The following is a 17,413-nucleotide window of genomic DNA, read 5'->3' as shown; positions in this document are numbered from 1 at the left end:
GACCTTCAACCAGAGGAGGAGGAGGAGGAGGAGGAAGATGGGAGGCGGGCCAAGCGGGCGCCTTCGGACCTCAATGCCGGGGAGGAGGGGGAGCAGGGGAGGGCGGAGATGGCAATCGAGGCGTCTCCCGACCAAGACGACGCCGTTGAAGAGGGGGAGGCGTCCCCTGGCCTTGAACAAGAGGAGGAGGACGCGTCTCCTGGCCTTGAACCAGAGGAGGAGGAAGAGGAAGAGGAAGAGGAGGAGGAGACCATCCTGGGGGCGTACCCAAGCCATCGCCATGGGGAGACGACGGAGAAGGCACCGAGCAGCTGCCGGACGCCGGACCCCGCAGGCGGCGCGGGGGAGGCGGTGAGGTGGAACCTCGCGGCGGCGCGCGCGGACAGGGACGCCTCGCTGCTGGCGGACATGCTGTACTGGGGCAACAAGAGGAGCCTGCGCGCCCGGCGGCAGTTCCTCCCGGCGCTCCTGTGCGCCGCGGAGCCCCACGCGCTGGTCGTCGGCGCCGTCAGGGACTTCCTGGCCAGGGCCGAGCCCAAGAGCGACAAGAACTGGGAGAACTGCGCCTCGCTCCTCTGCTGCGTCCCCAGCCTCAGGGCCGAGCCGTCGGCAGCCACTCTGGAGCGGGCCAGACGGCTGGCGGAGGACTGGAGGGAGATGATCACCGGCAGGCCTGAAAGCTGCAGGGACCTCGGCCGGCTCGCCGTATGGGGCCTTCTGCAGTTTCTTGCCTCGTACAAAATTGCCTTGGAGCTGGACGCTGATGGGATCAACCATCTCCTCGCCGACGTCCCGCGCAACAAGAAGCAGAGCTGCATCGAGCTCCGCAATGGCCTTGGGCTGATCCACTCCATGGCTGGTATGCTAGGATGCCTCTCACTGCTGAATCATAGCTTCTTGAAATGCTGTGGTCAAATGCAGATAGTCAGTGTGTTCTACAACCCTCTTAGCATATACTCCCTCCGTTTCTAAATATAAGGCTTTTTAGAGATTTCAATACGGACTACATACGGACGTATGTAGACGTATTTTAGAGTGTAGATTCACTCATTTTTCTCCGTATGTAGTCCATATTGGAATCTCTAAAAGGGCTTATATTTAGGAACAGAGGGAGTACTTTTTGTTTTTGCTTACATGGATTGTTATTCATTAATCGGTGTCGTCGGTCATCACTTCACATTGTCGATGTTCAGCTTGTTTTGCAAACCCCTGTGGAAGTTGCCCCATGACACATTTAACTAGCTTTAAGTCCTGTGAAGCAGATGAACTTTGCTGTAGACTTCAGTTTGATGACGATCCTCTCTGTGTACGACTTCTGTTTTTTGCAGTTACATAGTCTCCAAAACAGTTGGATAGCTATTACTGTATAGTCATCGGCATAAGACTATAACAGTGGCAAATCTATTCGTGTCATTTTCATGTGGCCTATTGAGATACTCTCGGTGGTATGCCCCTGAAGTGGTGCTAGATGTTGCTTGCTCTTCAGATATGAACATGCTTGCACAGGGGTTGCCACGGATGATATTGTTTGCTCTTCGCATTTAGGGCTTGTTTGGATTGCATCCATCCCGTGCCATGCCAATATATTGGCGTTGACTGGGAGGCTGTGTCGTTTTTGGATGGGAGCCTGTTTGGTTTCTGCCCAGGACTACCCTGCCAAATCATGGGCGTCGTTGGCGAGCCAAAAAATTGGCGACCAATTCGGCCGCCCGCGTTTCGCCAACAACTGGGCGCATACAGTACAGATAGAAGGCTGAGGCGTCGTGGGCTTGCCAATGTTTTGGTTCCCAGTCAACGCCAATATATTGGCATGGCACGGGATGGATGCAATCCAAACAAGCCCTTAGCCAACATTTTAGTGCCAACTCATGGTCCTAGAATGTTGCATTTTGGTGTTCCGCACATGCACTCTCTCTGGACCTCTACCGTACCATGTCCTTCTCAAACACTAGCATGTAAAAGAATCTGATTGCTAGCAATTTATAATATATTTGCATTTGTTTACAAGAGGGAGTACTATTGTTTAGATGTTGCCAACCTGTAGCTGTACATGTTAAATCTTACAGCAGGTATGTTTGGACCTTACAAACCCTGCAAGAATTGGAAAACAAAATTGCATTGCAAACAAGTTCATTACAGATTTTCCAACCATTCTCTTGTATAATAATGTTTTTTTTTGTTTCGCAAGGAATATACATATTTCTCCATGTTATTTTGTTGATGCAGTGGCGAAACTGAGAGTTATTCATGCACATGCATTTGTTTGCTACTAGTTCCGAGTCATATTATACAATATCACCAGCTGCTGATGCATAACTTATGTCAAGTGGACAAGCTGCTACTTTGCTGCTAATTTCAAGCTGAAATATATATTCTGTTGTCATCATGCATGCATGGAAATTGTAGCAGAGCATCTTGAACTCATGATACTCCTAAAACTGCTGATTTATATAGAGTTGGTGAAGTTTTAGCGCTCTGTCCTACTAGCTTTGCCTGTTGCACGTGCTATGTTGAGTTGCTGACTCGTTCTTGTGCAGACTCGGCCGACCATCTGATTGAGAATGGGCAGCCAGTTGATGCTATCAGCCATCTGATTGAGAATGGGAAGCTACTTGATGCTATCAAACTGGCGTGTGATTTGAATCTGACCGACAAATATCCTCCACTTTCCCTCATGAATGATTATGTTGAGAAGGTTAAGAAGACTGCTCAGGAGATATTGAGTAGGGAAGGCGATTCACCGGACTCTCTGGTTTGTCCTTCGCATATCTTCCTTAATAAGAATATCTTGTGTTGCATGAGAGTGATTTTTCAAATTTGAACATCTTTATACCAGTCAAGCTCATATGAATGTGAGTAGAGTTAGACCGTGAATTTTGAATCAAAATATGGATATATATCTTCACAGGATTAGAAAAACAATTTCACACCTTTTATTTTGCTTTCCATATATGCTGTAAATACTACTGTACGAGGCTCCACTCATAAGGCTCATCAGGAACATGGCCTAAAAGTGACTAGTGTTATCGCGTCCGCGGTCGTTGCCGCATGAGCGCGCGGCCGCCGCCGGCCGGATCTCCTTGCTCCGGCCACTCCCACGACTGCCGCTCCGGGATCCAGCCACCTCGCCGCCTGCTCCCTCCTTCCCTCCCACAATCAGGTGTGGGAGCTGCGCCCTGGCGACCTCGCGCCGTCCCTCCCGTCTTCAGCGGCGGCGGTCCGTCGGCCACCACTTCGCCGGTCCGAGCTCCGGCCAGCATGCTGCGGTGGCTTCCTGCTGAGATGCCTTCTGGCTGCACTCCGTGCGTCGTCCTGCAGCCGCCCTCGTCCGCTGCTCGATCCAATCTGGATCGGGAGTTCTCGTCCCCGCCGCCGCAATCCGCGATGGGCCACTCCGTCCAGATCGGTGGCGAGTCCGAGAAGGTGCCAGAGCTGTCCCAAGGCATGCTGGCTGCGCCCCTGCCGGCGTCCGCACGGCTCCCCTTGGAGGACCTTGCTGCCGCGATCCGCGTCGCCGAAGACCTGAAGGGGATGAGTTCTCCCATCACCAGCCACGACGCGCCGGACCCCGTTCCTGGCTTGAGGCCGCCGTCTCAAGCTTCTAGGACGCTCGGTGCTTCTTCGGCCTCCGACCAACCCCGGTTGCTCCTTCCCGTGGGCATGGGCAACGGCTTGGAGCTTCCAGCGCCTCCTTCGGTTCTTGGCTCGGGGCGGCCACAGCCTGAGTCATGGTCCCCGCTGGGCGCCGACGGCGACGATGACACCAATGAAGAGGAGTTGGCCCCTATGACACCGCTTGCTACCAAGGCATCGGCCCCGGTCGCTGCCCAGCCGAGTGTGGGATGTGTAACAGAGGCGTGCGGGGATGGAAAGAGGTGTTGCCCCGGCATGGTCCGCGTAGCCCAATGTTGCCAGCCCCGACAATGGCTCCTCGTCCCATCCCTGCCTGGATGCATGGCCGGTGCTGCAGATGCCTCGTTCGTGGGCACCGTGCGGCTGAGTGTAGAGACCCGTTTCGGTGCTCCCGTTGCTTGGAGAACGGTCACCGTGCACATGGATGTCGTAATCCATGGCGTCCTCTAAGCTCGCTGTCATGCCTTGCCGTGCAACCAATTCTGGGTATCGTGCATCGTCATGCTACAGCTTCATGTGAGAGTTCAATGAAATCCGCACTACCATCCAAGGCGTTTCGTCATGGGTCTTGGGCGTCTGTCGCCTCTGCTACCGGTGGCTCGGCCACCCAGCCTGATGTGCAGTCTGTTCTGGCTGATCAAATCGCGCAGCTGCAAGGTTGGATGACGTGGGTTGGGAGCTTTCTGGAGAGGGCGGAGGCTGCTCTGGACAAGCTCTCCTTAGGGCCGGCTATGTTGTCAACCAGTCTGATGTCATGCCCTCTGATGTCATGCCCTCCTGGTGTGGCCGGTGTTGCCACCATGGAGGAAGGAAGCCAAGAGCTATATGGATGTTTCTCTCCTCGTGTTGGGGACAATGCATCGTCACTATCGACCTTGTCTCCTGTGCTGCCTACCATTGAGGGCGAGCCCAGCGCCATGCTCGAGTCTCCGGTTCTACAGATCATGCCCGACCTACAGGAGCTATGTCTGAGCCCTGTTTTGCCTTTGTCTGTGGAGCGCTTGGAGGCGGACTCATTAGTGATCTTGTGTGAGGGGCATGTTTCGCCTCTGTCACGTGAGCAAGTGGAGGTGCCTGAGGCAATTGTGTCAGTGGTTCCTGTGGGCGATGTTGTCGTCTCAGTGGTTTCTGTGATTGATGATGTTGAGGCGGTCGGTATGTTAGCGTCTGACCCTTTGGAGCCCAGCCAGTCGCTCGCCTTTGTGGACGGCGGATGTTTCGGTCACCAACTCACACGTGACCGTTGGGCACGTGATGTCTGTGCGTGAAAAGGTCGATGAGATTCTCTTCGAGTTAGAGATTCACAGCTTGCTCAAACGTTTAGATGCGGCTAGGCCTGGATCTGGCAAGGCGATTGTGGAGGAGGCTATCAGAAACCAAAGAAAGAAGAGTGGCGCCACAGGAATGGCGTCCGCAACTGCTTGATGGCAGTCTTTTGATTGTCCTTATTGTGCGGCTTGTCTCGATGGTCTTGGTGGTCCTCGTGGTCTTCGTCTGAGATTCTCTCGTTGGATGGTTCTTTGCGATGTTGTTGTGTGGGGGTTGGTAGTCGTTATGTGTTGGGTTGTCGGGCTGATCATGCACTTATGGGGTTGCTTGTTCTGTGAGTAGTCCTCGTGTGGTAGGTTTGTATTGGTTTTTGCCCGGTTTTCCAGTAATTAACCGGGCAACTCTCTTCTGCTTAATTAATCGATGAGGCAAATCTTTTGCCTCCGTTTCGAAAAAAAAAATACTACTGTACATCATATCATTTCGCTATAAGCAAGCTTTCAACTGATCTGGCTCCATGGGGTTTTGCCTTGGATGGACAGAACCAGGCCATGGCGAGGCAGGTGAACGCCCTGATACTGTCGTGGAGGGCGGTGGACGAGCACGTCGAGATCGCGCACCGCACCGGCATCAAGGCGGAGATCACCCAGCTGCTGCACGGATACGCGCGCAAGCGGCAGAGCTTGTCGGCCGCCGGTTCCTCCTCCTCCTCCTCCCCGCCTGCCTGGAGCCCGCCGCGGCGGCGTCAGGAGCCGCCGCCGGAAGAGGAGGAGGCCGGGCAGAGGCAGAACAAGAAGCGGAAGCGGAAGCCGCACTGGCTGCAGCGGGAGGCGAGGCAGCGCCGGTTCGACGAGCAGCCCAGGTTCTTGCCCCGGTGCGGCGGCGGCGGCGGCGCCCGGACGGGATACGACGCCGGCGGTGCCCGTGATCGTCGCGGCGAGGGGCTCCCGGGGGACCGTGGATGGTCTCCTCGAGGCACTGGTAGCCCGTATTATTAGCTGGTAGCGTCGCCCGCTCTTGGCTTGTACGTCCTGCTGCCTTGCCTTCAGACCAGAGAAGAGTATGTATGTATGTAGGAGTATGGTGCGACTGAACATGAGGCTGATGGTGCACGTATCTTTAGGATTAATTAACGTAAAGTTGAGCTTAACCTCGGGGTTTACTGGTTAGAGTGCCTCACTCATTAGACGAGATGAGATGATTTTTCAAAAAGGAGGTTATCCCCGGCCTCTGCATCAGAAATATGCATACGGCCATATTAATAAAAATTAAAAGGTTCCACAAAGTCTCCATGTCGGAAAAAAGTAAAAATGCTCACAAAGAGCTGAAATAAAAAAACAGGATAGCCACAACCAGCAGGCAAAAAACGAATAGGAAACTAAACATCTATCCTATTACATGACCGTTATCCAAACCGGTTGAAAATAACCCGAGCTACCGTCTCTCACTGGATAAACCCTGTAACCATACGCTCCCTGGCATCCGTAGGAGTGGGTAGCGAACACATATGGATCAGTGCAGTAGCCCGAAAAATAACCTCTAAGAAATGAATATGTGTTGTTCTGTTAAAAATCAAATCATTCCTGCAGTTCCATACTGCCCAAAATAAAACACATACTCCTACACGGATATGTCTCGCCGTTTCTGACTCTATTCCATCTAGCCACGTCCCAAATAACGTGTGGATGGTATTCGAAGGAGTAATGTTAAATGCTATGTGGACAGACCGTCATCAACCGGAACGTTGGTATGAACATGCGATGCGACGGTCCTTGGCCCGGGTGGCCGCCCAATTAACGCGCGTGCGGCATAGATCTCCCCTCTTCAAATCGTATACGAGTGACCTCATCTGCTACGTTTGACCCTCCGCCGGTTAGTGCTCTATAATTTCCTTCCGCTCTCCCTTTGGTTGAGAGAAATAGGAGGATTCTGAGAAGCAAACCGAGTGGGACTCCTCGAATCAAGTCCGCGCCTTCATCCGCAAAAGAATCCCCGAGTGCCAAATCCAATCCACTTCTTCGCGTATTCGAATCAGGTGTGTTCTCGGTTTGTGGTCTATAAGTAAGTTACCCAAGAACTCCAAGTTCACTGAAGAAAATTCTGCAAGCATCCTGCACTGATCAAGAAGACTATGGAGGGCGCATCGCGTGATCTCCCTCAGGACATCTTGACGGACATATTTGACATCTCGTCCGCGCCGGCTCGGTCTGCTCCTCCTGGCGCTCCGCCTACTCCAGGCTGCTCCTCCCTGGGCACTACAGGCGCCCCCAGATGCCGTGCCTCCTCTACACATCTGAATCTGCCGGCGAGAGCGTTGCTTGCCTCTACAGCCTCGCGGAGAAGCGGACGTACAAGCTAACTCTTCCAGGGCCACCTATCAGCAGCAGGCATCTGATTGGGTCCTCGCAAGGCTTGCTCATTACAGTTGATGACAGATCTGAGATGCACCTTGTCAATCCCATCACCGGTGAACAGGTTGATCTCCCTTCGGTGATCACCATTGAGCAAGTGAAGCCCGTCTATAGTGACTCTGGTGCTCTTCACAAGTACGAGTTCTCATGGCACTCCGCAGCAAGGGTTTACGGTCCGCCATCGGTCTCGGCTCCGGAAGAGCTGAGGAGCAAGCTTCACCATAAAGCCTTTGTGTTTTCTGACGATACGTGCAATGGATACATTGTGGTGCTCATACACAATCCATTTTGCCAGCTCTCGTTTGCAAGGGCAGGGGGTGACAGTTGGATATGGCTGCCACCACACACCCACTATGACGATTGCATTTACAGGAACGGCCTGCTGTATGCGGTCACTTCATTTGGAGAGATCCACGCGTTCGATCTAAGTAGCCCTGTTGTTACGGTAAGGATGATTACATGGGAGCCCGAGCTTGAGGACCGGTTTCTGAATGCTTACATTGTGCAAGCTCCATGGGGCAATCTTCTTCAAGTGTGGAGACTATATGAGCACTGCGATTTAGAACCCGAGCCTGGGGCATCTGTGTTTTGGAACACCGGAGAGCTTATAATATATGAAGTCGGTGCTTCGTCAGGAGAGAGAACTAAGAAAACCAGTTGCTTGCGCGACCATGTGTTGTTTCTTGACCATGTGTTGTTTCTTGGGCACAATCAATCAATCACTCTGTCTTGCGCGACCATGTGTCTGTCTCCGATTCAATCATACACTAATCATGCACGCAAATGTGTATGATCAAGATCAGGGACTCACGGGAAGATATCACAACACAACTCTAAAACATAAATAAGTCATACAAGTATCATAATACAAGCCAGGGGCCTCAAGGGGTCGAATACAAGTGCTCAATCATAGACGAGTCAGCGGAAGCAACAATATCTGAGTACAGACATAAGTTAAACAAGATTGCCTTAAGAAGGCTAGCACAAACTGGGATACAAATCGAAAGAGGCGCAGGCCTCCTGCCTGGGATCCTCCTAAACTACTCCTGGTCGTCGTCAGCGGGCTGCACGTAGTAGTAGGCACCTCCGGTGTAGTAGGAGTCGTCGTCGACGGTGGCGTCTGGCTCCTGGGCTCCAACATCTGGTTGCGACAACCAGGTAGAAAGGAAAGGGGAAAAAAGGGGGGAGAAAAGCAACCGTGAGTACTCATCCAAAGTACTCGCAAGCAAGGAGCTACACTACATATGCATGGGTATATGTGTAAAGGGCCATATCGGTGGACTGAACTGCAGAATGCCAGAATAAGAGGGGGATAACTAATTCTGTTGAAGACTACGCTTCTGGCAGCCTCCGTCTTGCATCATGTAGAAGAGAGTAGACTGAAGTCCTCCAAGTAGCATCGCATAGCATAATCCTACCCGGCGATCCTCTCCTCGTAGCCCTGTTAGAGAGCGACCACAGGGTTGTATCTGGCACTTGGAAGGGTGTGTTTTATTAAGTATCCGGTTCTAGTTGTCATAAGGTCAAGGTACAACTCTAAGTCGTCCTGTTACCGAAGATCACGGCTATTCGAATAGATTAACTTCCCTGCAGGGGTGCACCACATAACCCAACACGCTTGATCCCATTTGGCCGGACACACTTTTCTGGGTCATGCCCGGCCGAGGAAGATCAACACGTCGCAGCCCCGCCTAGGCATAACAGAGAGGTCAGCACGCCGGTCTAAAACCTAAGCGCACAGGGGTCTGGGCCCATCGCCCTTAGCACACCTGCGCGTTGCAAGGGCGGCCGAAAGCAGACCTAGCCTAGCAGGCGTTCTAGTCCAATCCAGCGCGCGCCGCTCAGTCGCTGCCGTCACGAAATGCTTCGGCTGATACCACGACGCCGAGTGCCCATAATTGTTCCCGCGTAGTTGGTTAGTGCGTATAGGCCGGTAGCCAGACTCAGATCAAATACCAAGATCTCGTTAAGCGTGTTAAGTATCCGCGAACGCCGAACAGGGCCAGGCCCACCTCTCACCCAGGTAGTCTCAACCTGCCCTGTCGCTTCGCCTCAAAGTAACAATCGGGGGCCGTCGGGAACCCAGGCCCACCTCTACCGGGACGGAGCCACCTGCCCCTTCAGCCCCCATCTCCGAACAATATCACAAGTAATGTAACAGTATAAAGTGTATAGTATATGCCCATGACCACTTCCCGAAGTGATCACGACCCAGTAGATAGCATGGCAGACGGACAAGAGTGTAGGGCCACTGATGGAACACTAGCATCCTATACTAAGCATTAGGATAGCAGGTAAAGGTAACAACAGTAGTAGCAAGGGCAGGCTATGCATCAGATTAGGATTAATGGAAAGCAGTAACATGCTACACTACTCTAGTGCAAGCAGTATAGAGAAGAGTAGGCGATATCTGGTGATCAAGGGGGGGGGGGCTTGCCTGGTTGCTCTGGCAAGGAGGGGTCATCAACTCTGTAGTCGTACTCAGTGGCATCAGCAACGGTCTCGGGGTCTACCGGAGAAGAGGAGGGGGAAGAAACAGTAAATACGGAGCAAACAAAGCAACACAAAACATAACGAGGTAATACGCGGTGCTAGGTGTGCCCTAACGCGGTAGGAGGTCATTCCGGCGAAGGGGGGAAACATCCGGGAAAGTATTCCCGGTGTTTCGTGTTTTTGGACAGATGAACTAGAGGGGGAAAGTTGTGTGTTCGCTATGCTAGGGATGTGTGGCGGACGAACGGACCGCGCATTCGGATTCGTCTCGTTGTTCTGAGCAACTTTGATGTATAAAGTTTTTCCATCCGAGCTACGGTTTATTTTCTATTAATTTTAAAAGATTTAATCATTTTTAGAATTTATTCAATTATTATAATTCAACATTATCCAGAATAGTGCACGCTGACATCAGCATGACGTCAGCAATCAATAGTGGTGTTGACTGGTCAAACTGACCTGTGGGTCCAGTGGGACCCACCTGTCATACTCTGTTTACATTAATTAGGCTTTAATTAAACTAATTACTGTTTAATTAAACTAATAGTTAATCAGATTAATTCATTAGGATTAATTAATTTAACTAATTAATTAATTATTAATCTTAATAATTAATTTTTGTTTTAATAAAAACGTTCTGGGGCTGGTGGGCCCCACTAGCAGTGACTTGGGGTGCACAGTCAACATGTTGACCTGAGTCAACGCGGTCAAATGGGCCCCTGGGTCCTACCGGGCAGTGACCCAGGGGGTGGCCTTGGGCCAGGCCAGGTCAGCGTGGTCGGCTCTCGCCGCCGGCGACCAAATACACGGCGCCGACCCGCCGGAGTTCACCGGAAAACGTGCACAGGGCACGGATCCGTGCGCGCTTGGGTTCGTCCGAACGAGCGCGAAGAGGCGCATCTAGTGGTGTGAGCGGTTCGTCCCGATGTGGCCGGAGATGTCGCCGGCGTCGAGCTGCCCGTGCGGGCGAAACTAACGGCGGCGGTGGGCTCAGCCATGGCGGGAGCAGCAGCACGGGGGAAAGGGGAGGAGAGGGGAAGCTCACGGGGGCCGTAGGGAAAAGGCAACGGGCTCGGGGTCGGCCGGTGAGGAGGAGACCGTGGATGGGGCGGCGTAGACGGGGAGGCGGCGCCGACGACGGCGGGTGGCGGGGTGGCTCTGGCGGGGGTGGTCCGGCGTCGACGCAGGGCGTCGGGGGCGTCGATTGCCCCCGACCGGATCCACGCAAGAGGGAGGTTGAGGAGGCGGGCGACGGCGGGGCAGCGTCGGGCGGCGTCGGTGAGGTGGCGGTGGTTGGCGACGGCGCGCGACGGGTCGGGGGCGTCGGTTGCCCCCGAACCAGATCTACTCGGGGGCGGGGTGGGGAGACGAGTGGGATCAGGGGGAGGAGTTGGGTTACGGGCTAGGGTTTCCCGTGGGTCGGGGGGTTATGGGGAATTGGGTGGCCGTTTGGGCCTTTTGGGCTGGCGGCCTGCTGGCTAGCTGGGCCATTCGGCCCAGGGGGAGGGGGGTTCCTCCTTTTTCTTTTCTTTTTTGTTAGTTTCTTTTTTCTGCTTTTTTATTATAGTTTTAATAGCCTTTAGTTTTGTAAAATTATAAGACCAGTACCTAAATGGAGGTTGCAATTTAGCCCACCGTGACAATATATTTTGGTATTTAAAATATTTAGTTTGCATTTTTAAATTTCAAAAGGGCATTTATAATAGGTTAGCTGCTGTTTTATTTATTTTAGTGCATTTGAATACTTTACAGAAGTGTGGTTTCTTCTCCATAATTACGTACGCATTATTTGGCACAACCCAAACATTTTAGTTTTAAAGTTTGAAAACTTTTGTTGTTTGCCTTTAATTCAATTTTAAATTTGAATTGGTTTTTGAACTAACGCGGGATTAACTACAATGACAGAGATGACGTGGCATCAATAGCAGGGAATTAATGTAGTTTAATTATCCGGGCGTCACAAGATTCAATCAACAAAAATAGAAGCAATACAAGTTAGACATCATACGTAACATGCAACCACATATAAAAGTGCCAAGTTAGGGGGACCCTATGATGATGAAGTAGGAGAGATGTGCTCACGTTGAGTGTCTATGCATGTGTTGTTTTATAAATCTTGTTGGAAGGATGATGGAGTAGAATCTATACTATGACTCGTGATTAGCATGTAGAGATATTTTTAGAAAAACTACCAAAGCATGGACATTCTTTCGCGATTGGCGCGTTGATTCGATCCAATAGCCATCGTGTTATTCTTAATTACTGTTTATCTCTCTCTCTCTAGCTCGGCTAGCAGCGGGTCAAATCAGATCGATTTGCTAGTGCAGCCGTAGCTACAGCACTGTATCCACGCCATGTTTTATTCGAGGCTAGCTCTGCGTGTGAATGAACTATATGGTGAACAATACTTTTAAAGTATAGTGATCTAAATGCTCTTATATTTATTTACAGATGAAGTAACTACGTACGCATATGTTGGTACAATAGAAAGCAGTTGGTCCACCAGAGCAAGAAACAACAGATAACATTAATCGATGCTACACGCACGATGAAAATAGTACAATCCTTGTAAAACACATGACATGAGTTGTTGGTTTCCTTGTGTTTCACTCTGAATGGTCCATGTTAGTTAGTGTCGTACAAGGATCATATGGAAAACTATCGCATGCACATCGTTTTCGTCTTTTTCTTTTGGCGAAGGAGATAAAAATATTTTGTTTAACCCACCCGCCCACACACGCAAACAGTGGGTTATCGGCCACGCATTAATTCCGCTAGATTATGTGTAAGTACTACAATGTACTGTAAGTATCTGCCACGAAAAGCCAGGCAACAAGTAACGTTAGCACCCCATATGTATTCTTGCATTGTTTTGTTTGTGTATATATATACGAATCTATCTACGGAGGCAGGAGCGGTGTTGGTGTACGACGACTTTAGGAAGCTTCGTAGCAGGTGCGCGCGCAGGAGGCGACGACCGGAGACGGTGGAGTCATGGGCACGTAGTGCTACGTACGCGCGTATGATAAGCGCTAGCTTAGCTTGAAATGGCCAGGGAGCTGGGACGCAGGACGTTTTGGAACTTGTCGCACGCATGCAGGCCGGAGCGGGAGCGGGGGCGGTGCGGCCCGGCCCGGGCGGGTGCGCGCGTGGAATGGGAGGGAGGGGTGGGCGCGCGCCGCTGTGCGAGTTCGTTGGAGGAGTCCTGTGGGCGTCCGTTCACGGTCCACAGCTAGGTGAAACCACGTGTAGTGCAGGGCGAAAGTTTTTTTTTCAAGACTACGTCAATGGCGTACCATATTTTTATAGAAGAAAGAGAGTTAATTATAAAAGATCCGTCCCTGATGCGAACAATCTGGGGCGGGGGACACACACCCACACCTAGCTCCACACTCGCTAAGTTAACTCCTTACAAATCGTTGTAGACCTCCTACACCAAGCCCAAGGTTAGGGACGAGGAGTGCCGGCTTCTGTTGATCTTGTCCATTGAAGACCCTGGCGTTGCTTTGCTCCCATAGTGTCCAAGCCACCGCGGTCATCAGAGTATCGAAGCCTCTCCTATCCGCTCCCCTGAACTTCTTCCTCTCCCTCAGCCACCAAAACCGAGAAAGTGTCATTTTGCGTCGTCCCTTGCACGTTGAGCCTGAGCAGGTCAAACACGCGGTGCCATACTTCCTGAGCAAAGGTGCACTTGGCCAGATATGGTCGACATTGTCCTCCGCTTGCGGGCACGTGAAGCAGGGCGATGCTTGGTCCTGAAGCCCATGACGTGCCCGTCGATCCGACATCCACAACTTGTTCTGCAAAGCCAACCAGACAAACAATTTGCACTTAAGCGGCGCCCAACTCCTTCAAATACATGCCGCCGTCGGAGATCTCGAGAGGTTCGATCAAAGGTAGTCATAGACCGACTTGGCCGAGTAGCTCGTAGTAGTAGACGCCGGCCAACTGTATGTGTCTGCCTCATTCAAGTCTCTATGCACCAATGCAATCGCATGACAAAGATGCATGCACTGTATTTTGGGCGGTGAAAGAAGCAGTGGCATCACAGTCCTCCAACCATCTATCATCCGCTAGCGCTTGATTGACGGTCCGGCTGTTGATGATTCTAGTCGGCACTGTCGCCATTAGGAGCGGCGGAAAAAATGTGCAGGGCGAAAGTTAACTCGCTCGGATTGAAACAAATGCCCTGTGACCTAGTTGTCTATCCATTGTACTGTCCTTTGTTTTTCTCGATATTAATCAAATTTAAGATACGCTTTGAGTGTCTTTATTAAAACAAGACTTATCTAACTTTCCAAAAAAGAAAAAAGAAAACCTAACCTTATCTAGCCGTCCGACCTCTCTGGACGACCATAATCTTGTTGTGCATGATCAGACATGCAATTATCACCTCTCACAATGTCTCAGGATCCCACATATTTGCATGTCCACAAACAATAGCTCAACGAACAGTTATCCTCTGGGTGTGAAAACCCCTAAAGTTGACATAATGCTCCTCTTTCTTCTCCATTTCTCTGAGGAGATCGTCATCATCATCAACTTGTAGCCGCCATCACAATCGTCAGATGACAGCGAATCGAATAACTTGTTGTAAATAAACTCATCATCCGAGTCCATTGTGTATCCTTACAAATGTGCATAAAACAAGGTAGAACATATGTCCGAAAATTTTGTCTCATAATAATTGATGATTATTCTATATTCATTTCGGTATTTTTTGGGATGATAAAGGTAAAACCCAAGGCACATTCAAGACTTTTGTAAGAAAAGGTCAAAGCCATACTATTTAGGTCAAGATCAAGAAAGTCTGAAGTGATAATGGGACGAAGTTCAAGATCACCAATATTTACGTCTTCCTCGATGAAAAAGGGATCAACCACAAGCTTTCCACCGCCTGTACCCCTCGACAAAATGGAGTTATGGAGAGGAAAATGAAACATTGACCGTGATGGTACACTATGCTCGACGAGTATAATGCGCACATATGCTTTTGGCCGATGCCATCAACACCATGCGCACCGCCATCAATCAACTATACCTCCACGAGCTCCTCAAGAAGGTGGCATATGAACTTCGTAGTAGAAAGCCCCAAGTTGGATATTTTAGAGTTTTCGCGTCCAAACGGTTTGTTCTTGACAAGCACCGTAGAACTGGATTTTCTCCTAAAGCTCACGAGGGATTTGTTCTTGGTTATGGCCTCAAACTCTCACACACATCACGTATTCAACAATTTCCCCGGAATATTCATATTCCAATTGTTTTACTATTAAAGTTAAAAAATGAATGTATGATATGCTGGTGCAAAAATTCATATTCCAATTGTTAACAATTAAAGTTAAAATGGAACTTGTATGATACGTTGGTGCAAATATTCATATTCCAACTGTGAACGGTTAAAGTTAAAAGTGCTAAAACTGAGACTGGAATATTAGCCATTTGAAAATGGAACTTGTATGATATGTTGAAAGTGGCGTGGGAACAAAAAATGTTCCGTCGCCGGGACTTGAACCCGGGTCTCTCGGGTGAGAGCCGAGTATCCTAACCACCTAGACTACGACGGACGGTGATGAATATTTGCAAATCTTACTTGTAGTTACTGAGCACAATGTTTGCGGCGAGTGACCTCATCTGCTACGTTTGACCCTCCGCCGGTTAGTGCTCTATAATTTCCTTCCGCTCTCCCTTTGGTTGAGAGAAATAGGAGGATTCTGAGAAGCAAACCGAGTGGGACTCCTCGAATCAAGTCCGCGCCTTCATCCGCAAAAGAATCCCCGAGTGCCAAATCCAATCCACTTCTTCGCGTATTCGAATCAGGTGTGTTCTCGGTTTGTGGTCTATAAGTAAGTTACCCAAGAACTCCAAGTTCACTGAAGAAAATTCTGCAAGCATCCTGCACTGATCAAGAAGACTATGGAGGGCGCATCGCGTGATCTCCCTCAGGACATCTTGACGGACATATTTGACATCTCGTCCGCGCCGGCTCGGTCTGCTCCTCCTGGCGCTCCGCCTACTCCAGGCTGCTCCTCCCTGGGCACTACAGGCGCCCCCAGATGCCGTGCCTCCTCTACACATCTGAATCTGCCGGCGAGAGCGTTGCTTGCCTCTACAGCCTCGCGGAGAAGCGGACGTACAAGCTAACTCTTCCAGGGCCACCTATCAGCAGCAGGCATCTGATTGGGTCCTCGCAAGGCTTGCTCATTACAGTTGATGACAGATCTGAGATGCACCTTGTCAATCCCATCACCGGTGAACAGGTTGATCTCCCTTCGGTGATCACCATTGAGCAAGTGAAGCCCGTCTATAGTGACTCTGGTGCTCTTCACAAGTACGAGTTCTCATGGCACTCCGCAGCAAGGGTTTACGGTCCGCCATCGGTCTCGGCTCCGGAAGAGCTGAGGAGCAAGCTTCACCATAAAGCCTTTGTGTTTTCTGACGATACGTGCAATGGATACATTGTGGTGCTCATACACAATCCATTTTGCCAGCTCTCGTTTGCAAGGGCAGGGGGTGACAGTTGGATATGGCTGCCACCACACACCCACTATGACGATTGCATTTACAGGAACGGCCTGCTGTATGCGGTCACTTCATTTGGAGAGATCCACGCGTTCGATCTAAGTAGCCCTGTTGTTACGGTAAGGATGATTACATGGGAGCCCGAGCTTGAGGACCGGTTTCTGAATGCTTACATTGTGCAAGCTCCATGGGGCAATCTTCTTCAAGTGTGGAGACTATATGAGCACTGCGATTTAGAACCCGAGCCTGGGGCATCTGTGTTTTGGAACACCGGAGAGCTTATAATATATGAAGTCGGTGCTTCGTCAGGAGAGAGAACTAAGAAAACCAGTTGCTTGCGCGACCATGTGTTGTTTCTTGGGCACAATCAATCACTCTGTCTTGCTGCTCAAGACTATCCGGCTCTCAAGGGAAACCATGCCTACTTTACCGATGACAATGTGCTCTGGACAAAGGGATTCAAGAACAACCCCCGTGACATGGGAATTCTCGACTTGGGTAATAACGGCAGGGAGGAACTTGTGTCTCCCCAGCTTTGCTCCAACTGCCCGGCTCCCGTGTGGATGACACCCAATCTTAGAAAGATGAATTTTGCTTTCAATGAATAGGTTCTATTTTCCTTTATCTATAATCATATGTAATATAATTATTTAGTTTGGTAGGCGATGGTCCTGTGTTGATCTACACCTTTTTGTGTGTGTTTTGGCACTCTACTCGTACACTAGACCAAGTTCTTCAAGAAGTTTCATGGTAAGTGTATGCCAAAATATGAGAAATAAAAGTAGACTTGTCCAAAAACATCATCATGCACCATACAAAAAGACAAGATTGCACTTATATATTACAAAACATGAGTGCAGTCTTTTTTCGATTTATCCTAATTACAATATATAAGGACCATATTTTTGCACAAATTATGCATTTTCTCATATTTATCATGTACTAGTGCACAAATTATACAGGGAGTTGGCATGCTATTTGCTGATGTAGAAGATAAGTGCTGACATTTGTGATAGATAAGCATGAAAATGTGCATGATTGTTCTTTCAAAATGCACATGTGGCTTGTTTAAGTATACTGTACAGTGG

At 50.2% G+C, this 17,413-nt stretch overlaps 2 protein-coding genes and 1 non-coding gene across 3 annotated transcripts in view; 2 read left to right on the top strand and 1 right to left on the bottom strand.

Annotated features, from left to right (window-relative positions):
* The window catches only part of LOC119360560, a 6,785-nt gene extending 700 nt beyond the window's left edge, over window positions 1-6,085 (top strand). The window contains exons 2-4 of the mRNA XM_037626147.1: window positions 7-859; window positions 2,538-2,752; window positions 5,445-6,085. Of these exons, the coding sequence (XP_037482044.1) occupies window positions 7-859; window positions 2,538-2,752; window positions 5,445-5,900 (1,524 nt within the window). The 3' untranslated portion in view covers window positions 5,901-6,085. The remainder of the gene's footprint in view (window positions 1-6; window positions 860-2,537; window positions 2,753-5,444) is intronic.
* A 9,212-nt stretch (window positions 6,086-15,297) lies between these two features.
* TRNAE-CUC lies at window positions 15,298-15,370 on the bottom strand. The gene has a single exon. It is a non-coding gene; the product is annotated as a tRNA-Glu (tRNA).
* A 402-nt stretch (window positions 15,371-15,772) lies between these two features.
* Window positions 15,773-16,933, top strand: LOC119360559 (the record flags this gene model as incomplete). Its single annotated transcript, XM_037626146.1, has 1 exon — window positions 15,773-16,933. A coding segment is annotated over one exon (1,161 nt), but the record flags the coding sequence as incomplete, so codon positions are not given.
* Window positions 16,934-17,413: the final 480 nt, after the last annotated feature.

Source organism: Triticum dicoccoides, chromosome 2B, assembly GCF_002162155.2.
Source record: "Triticum dicoccoides isolate Atlit2015 ecotype Zavitan chromosome 2B, WEW_v2.0, whole genome shotgun sequence".
Lineage (NCBI taxonomy): Eukaryota > Viridiplantae > Streptophyta > Magnoliopsida > Poales > Poaceae > Triticum > Triticum dicoccoides.
Note: the sequence above shows the minus strand (reverse complement) of the source record. Positions and strands in the feature narration are given on the sequence as shown.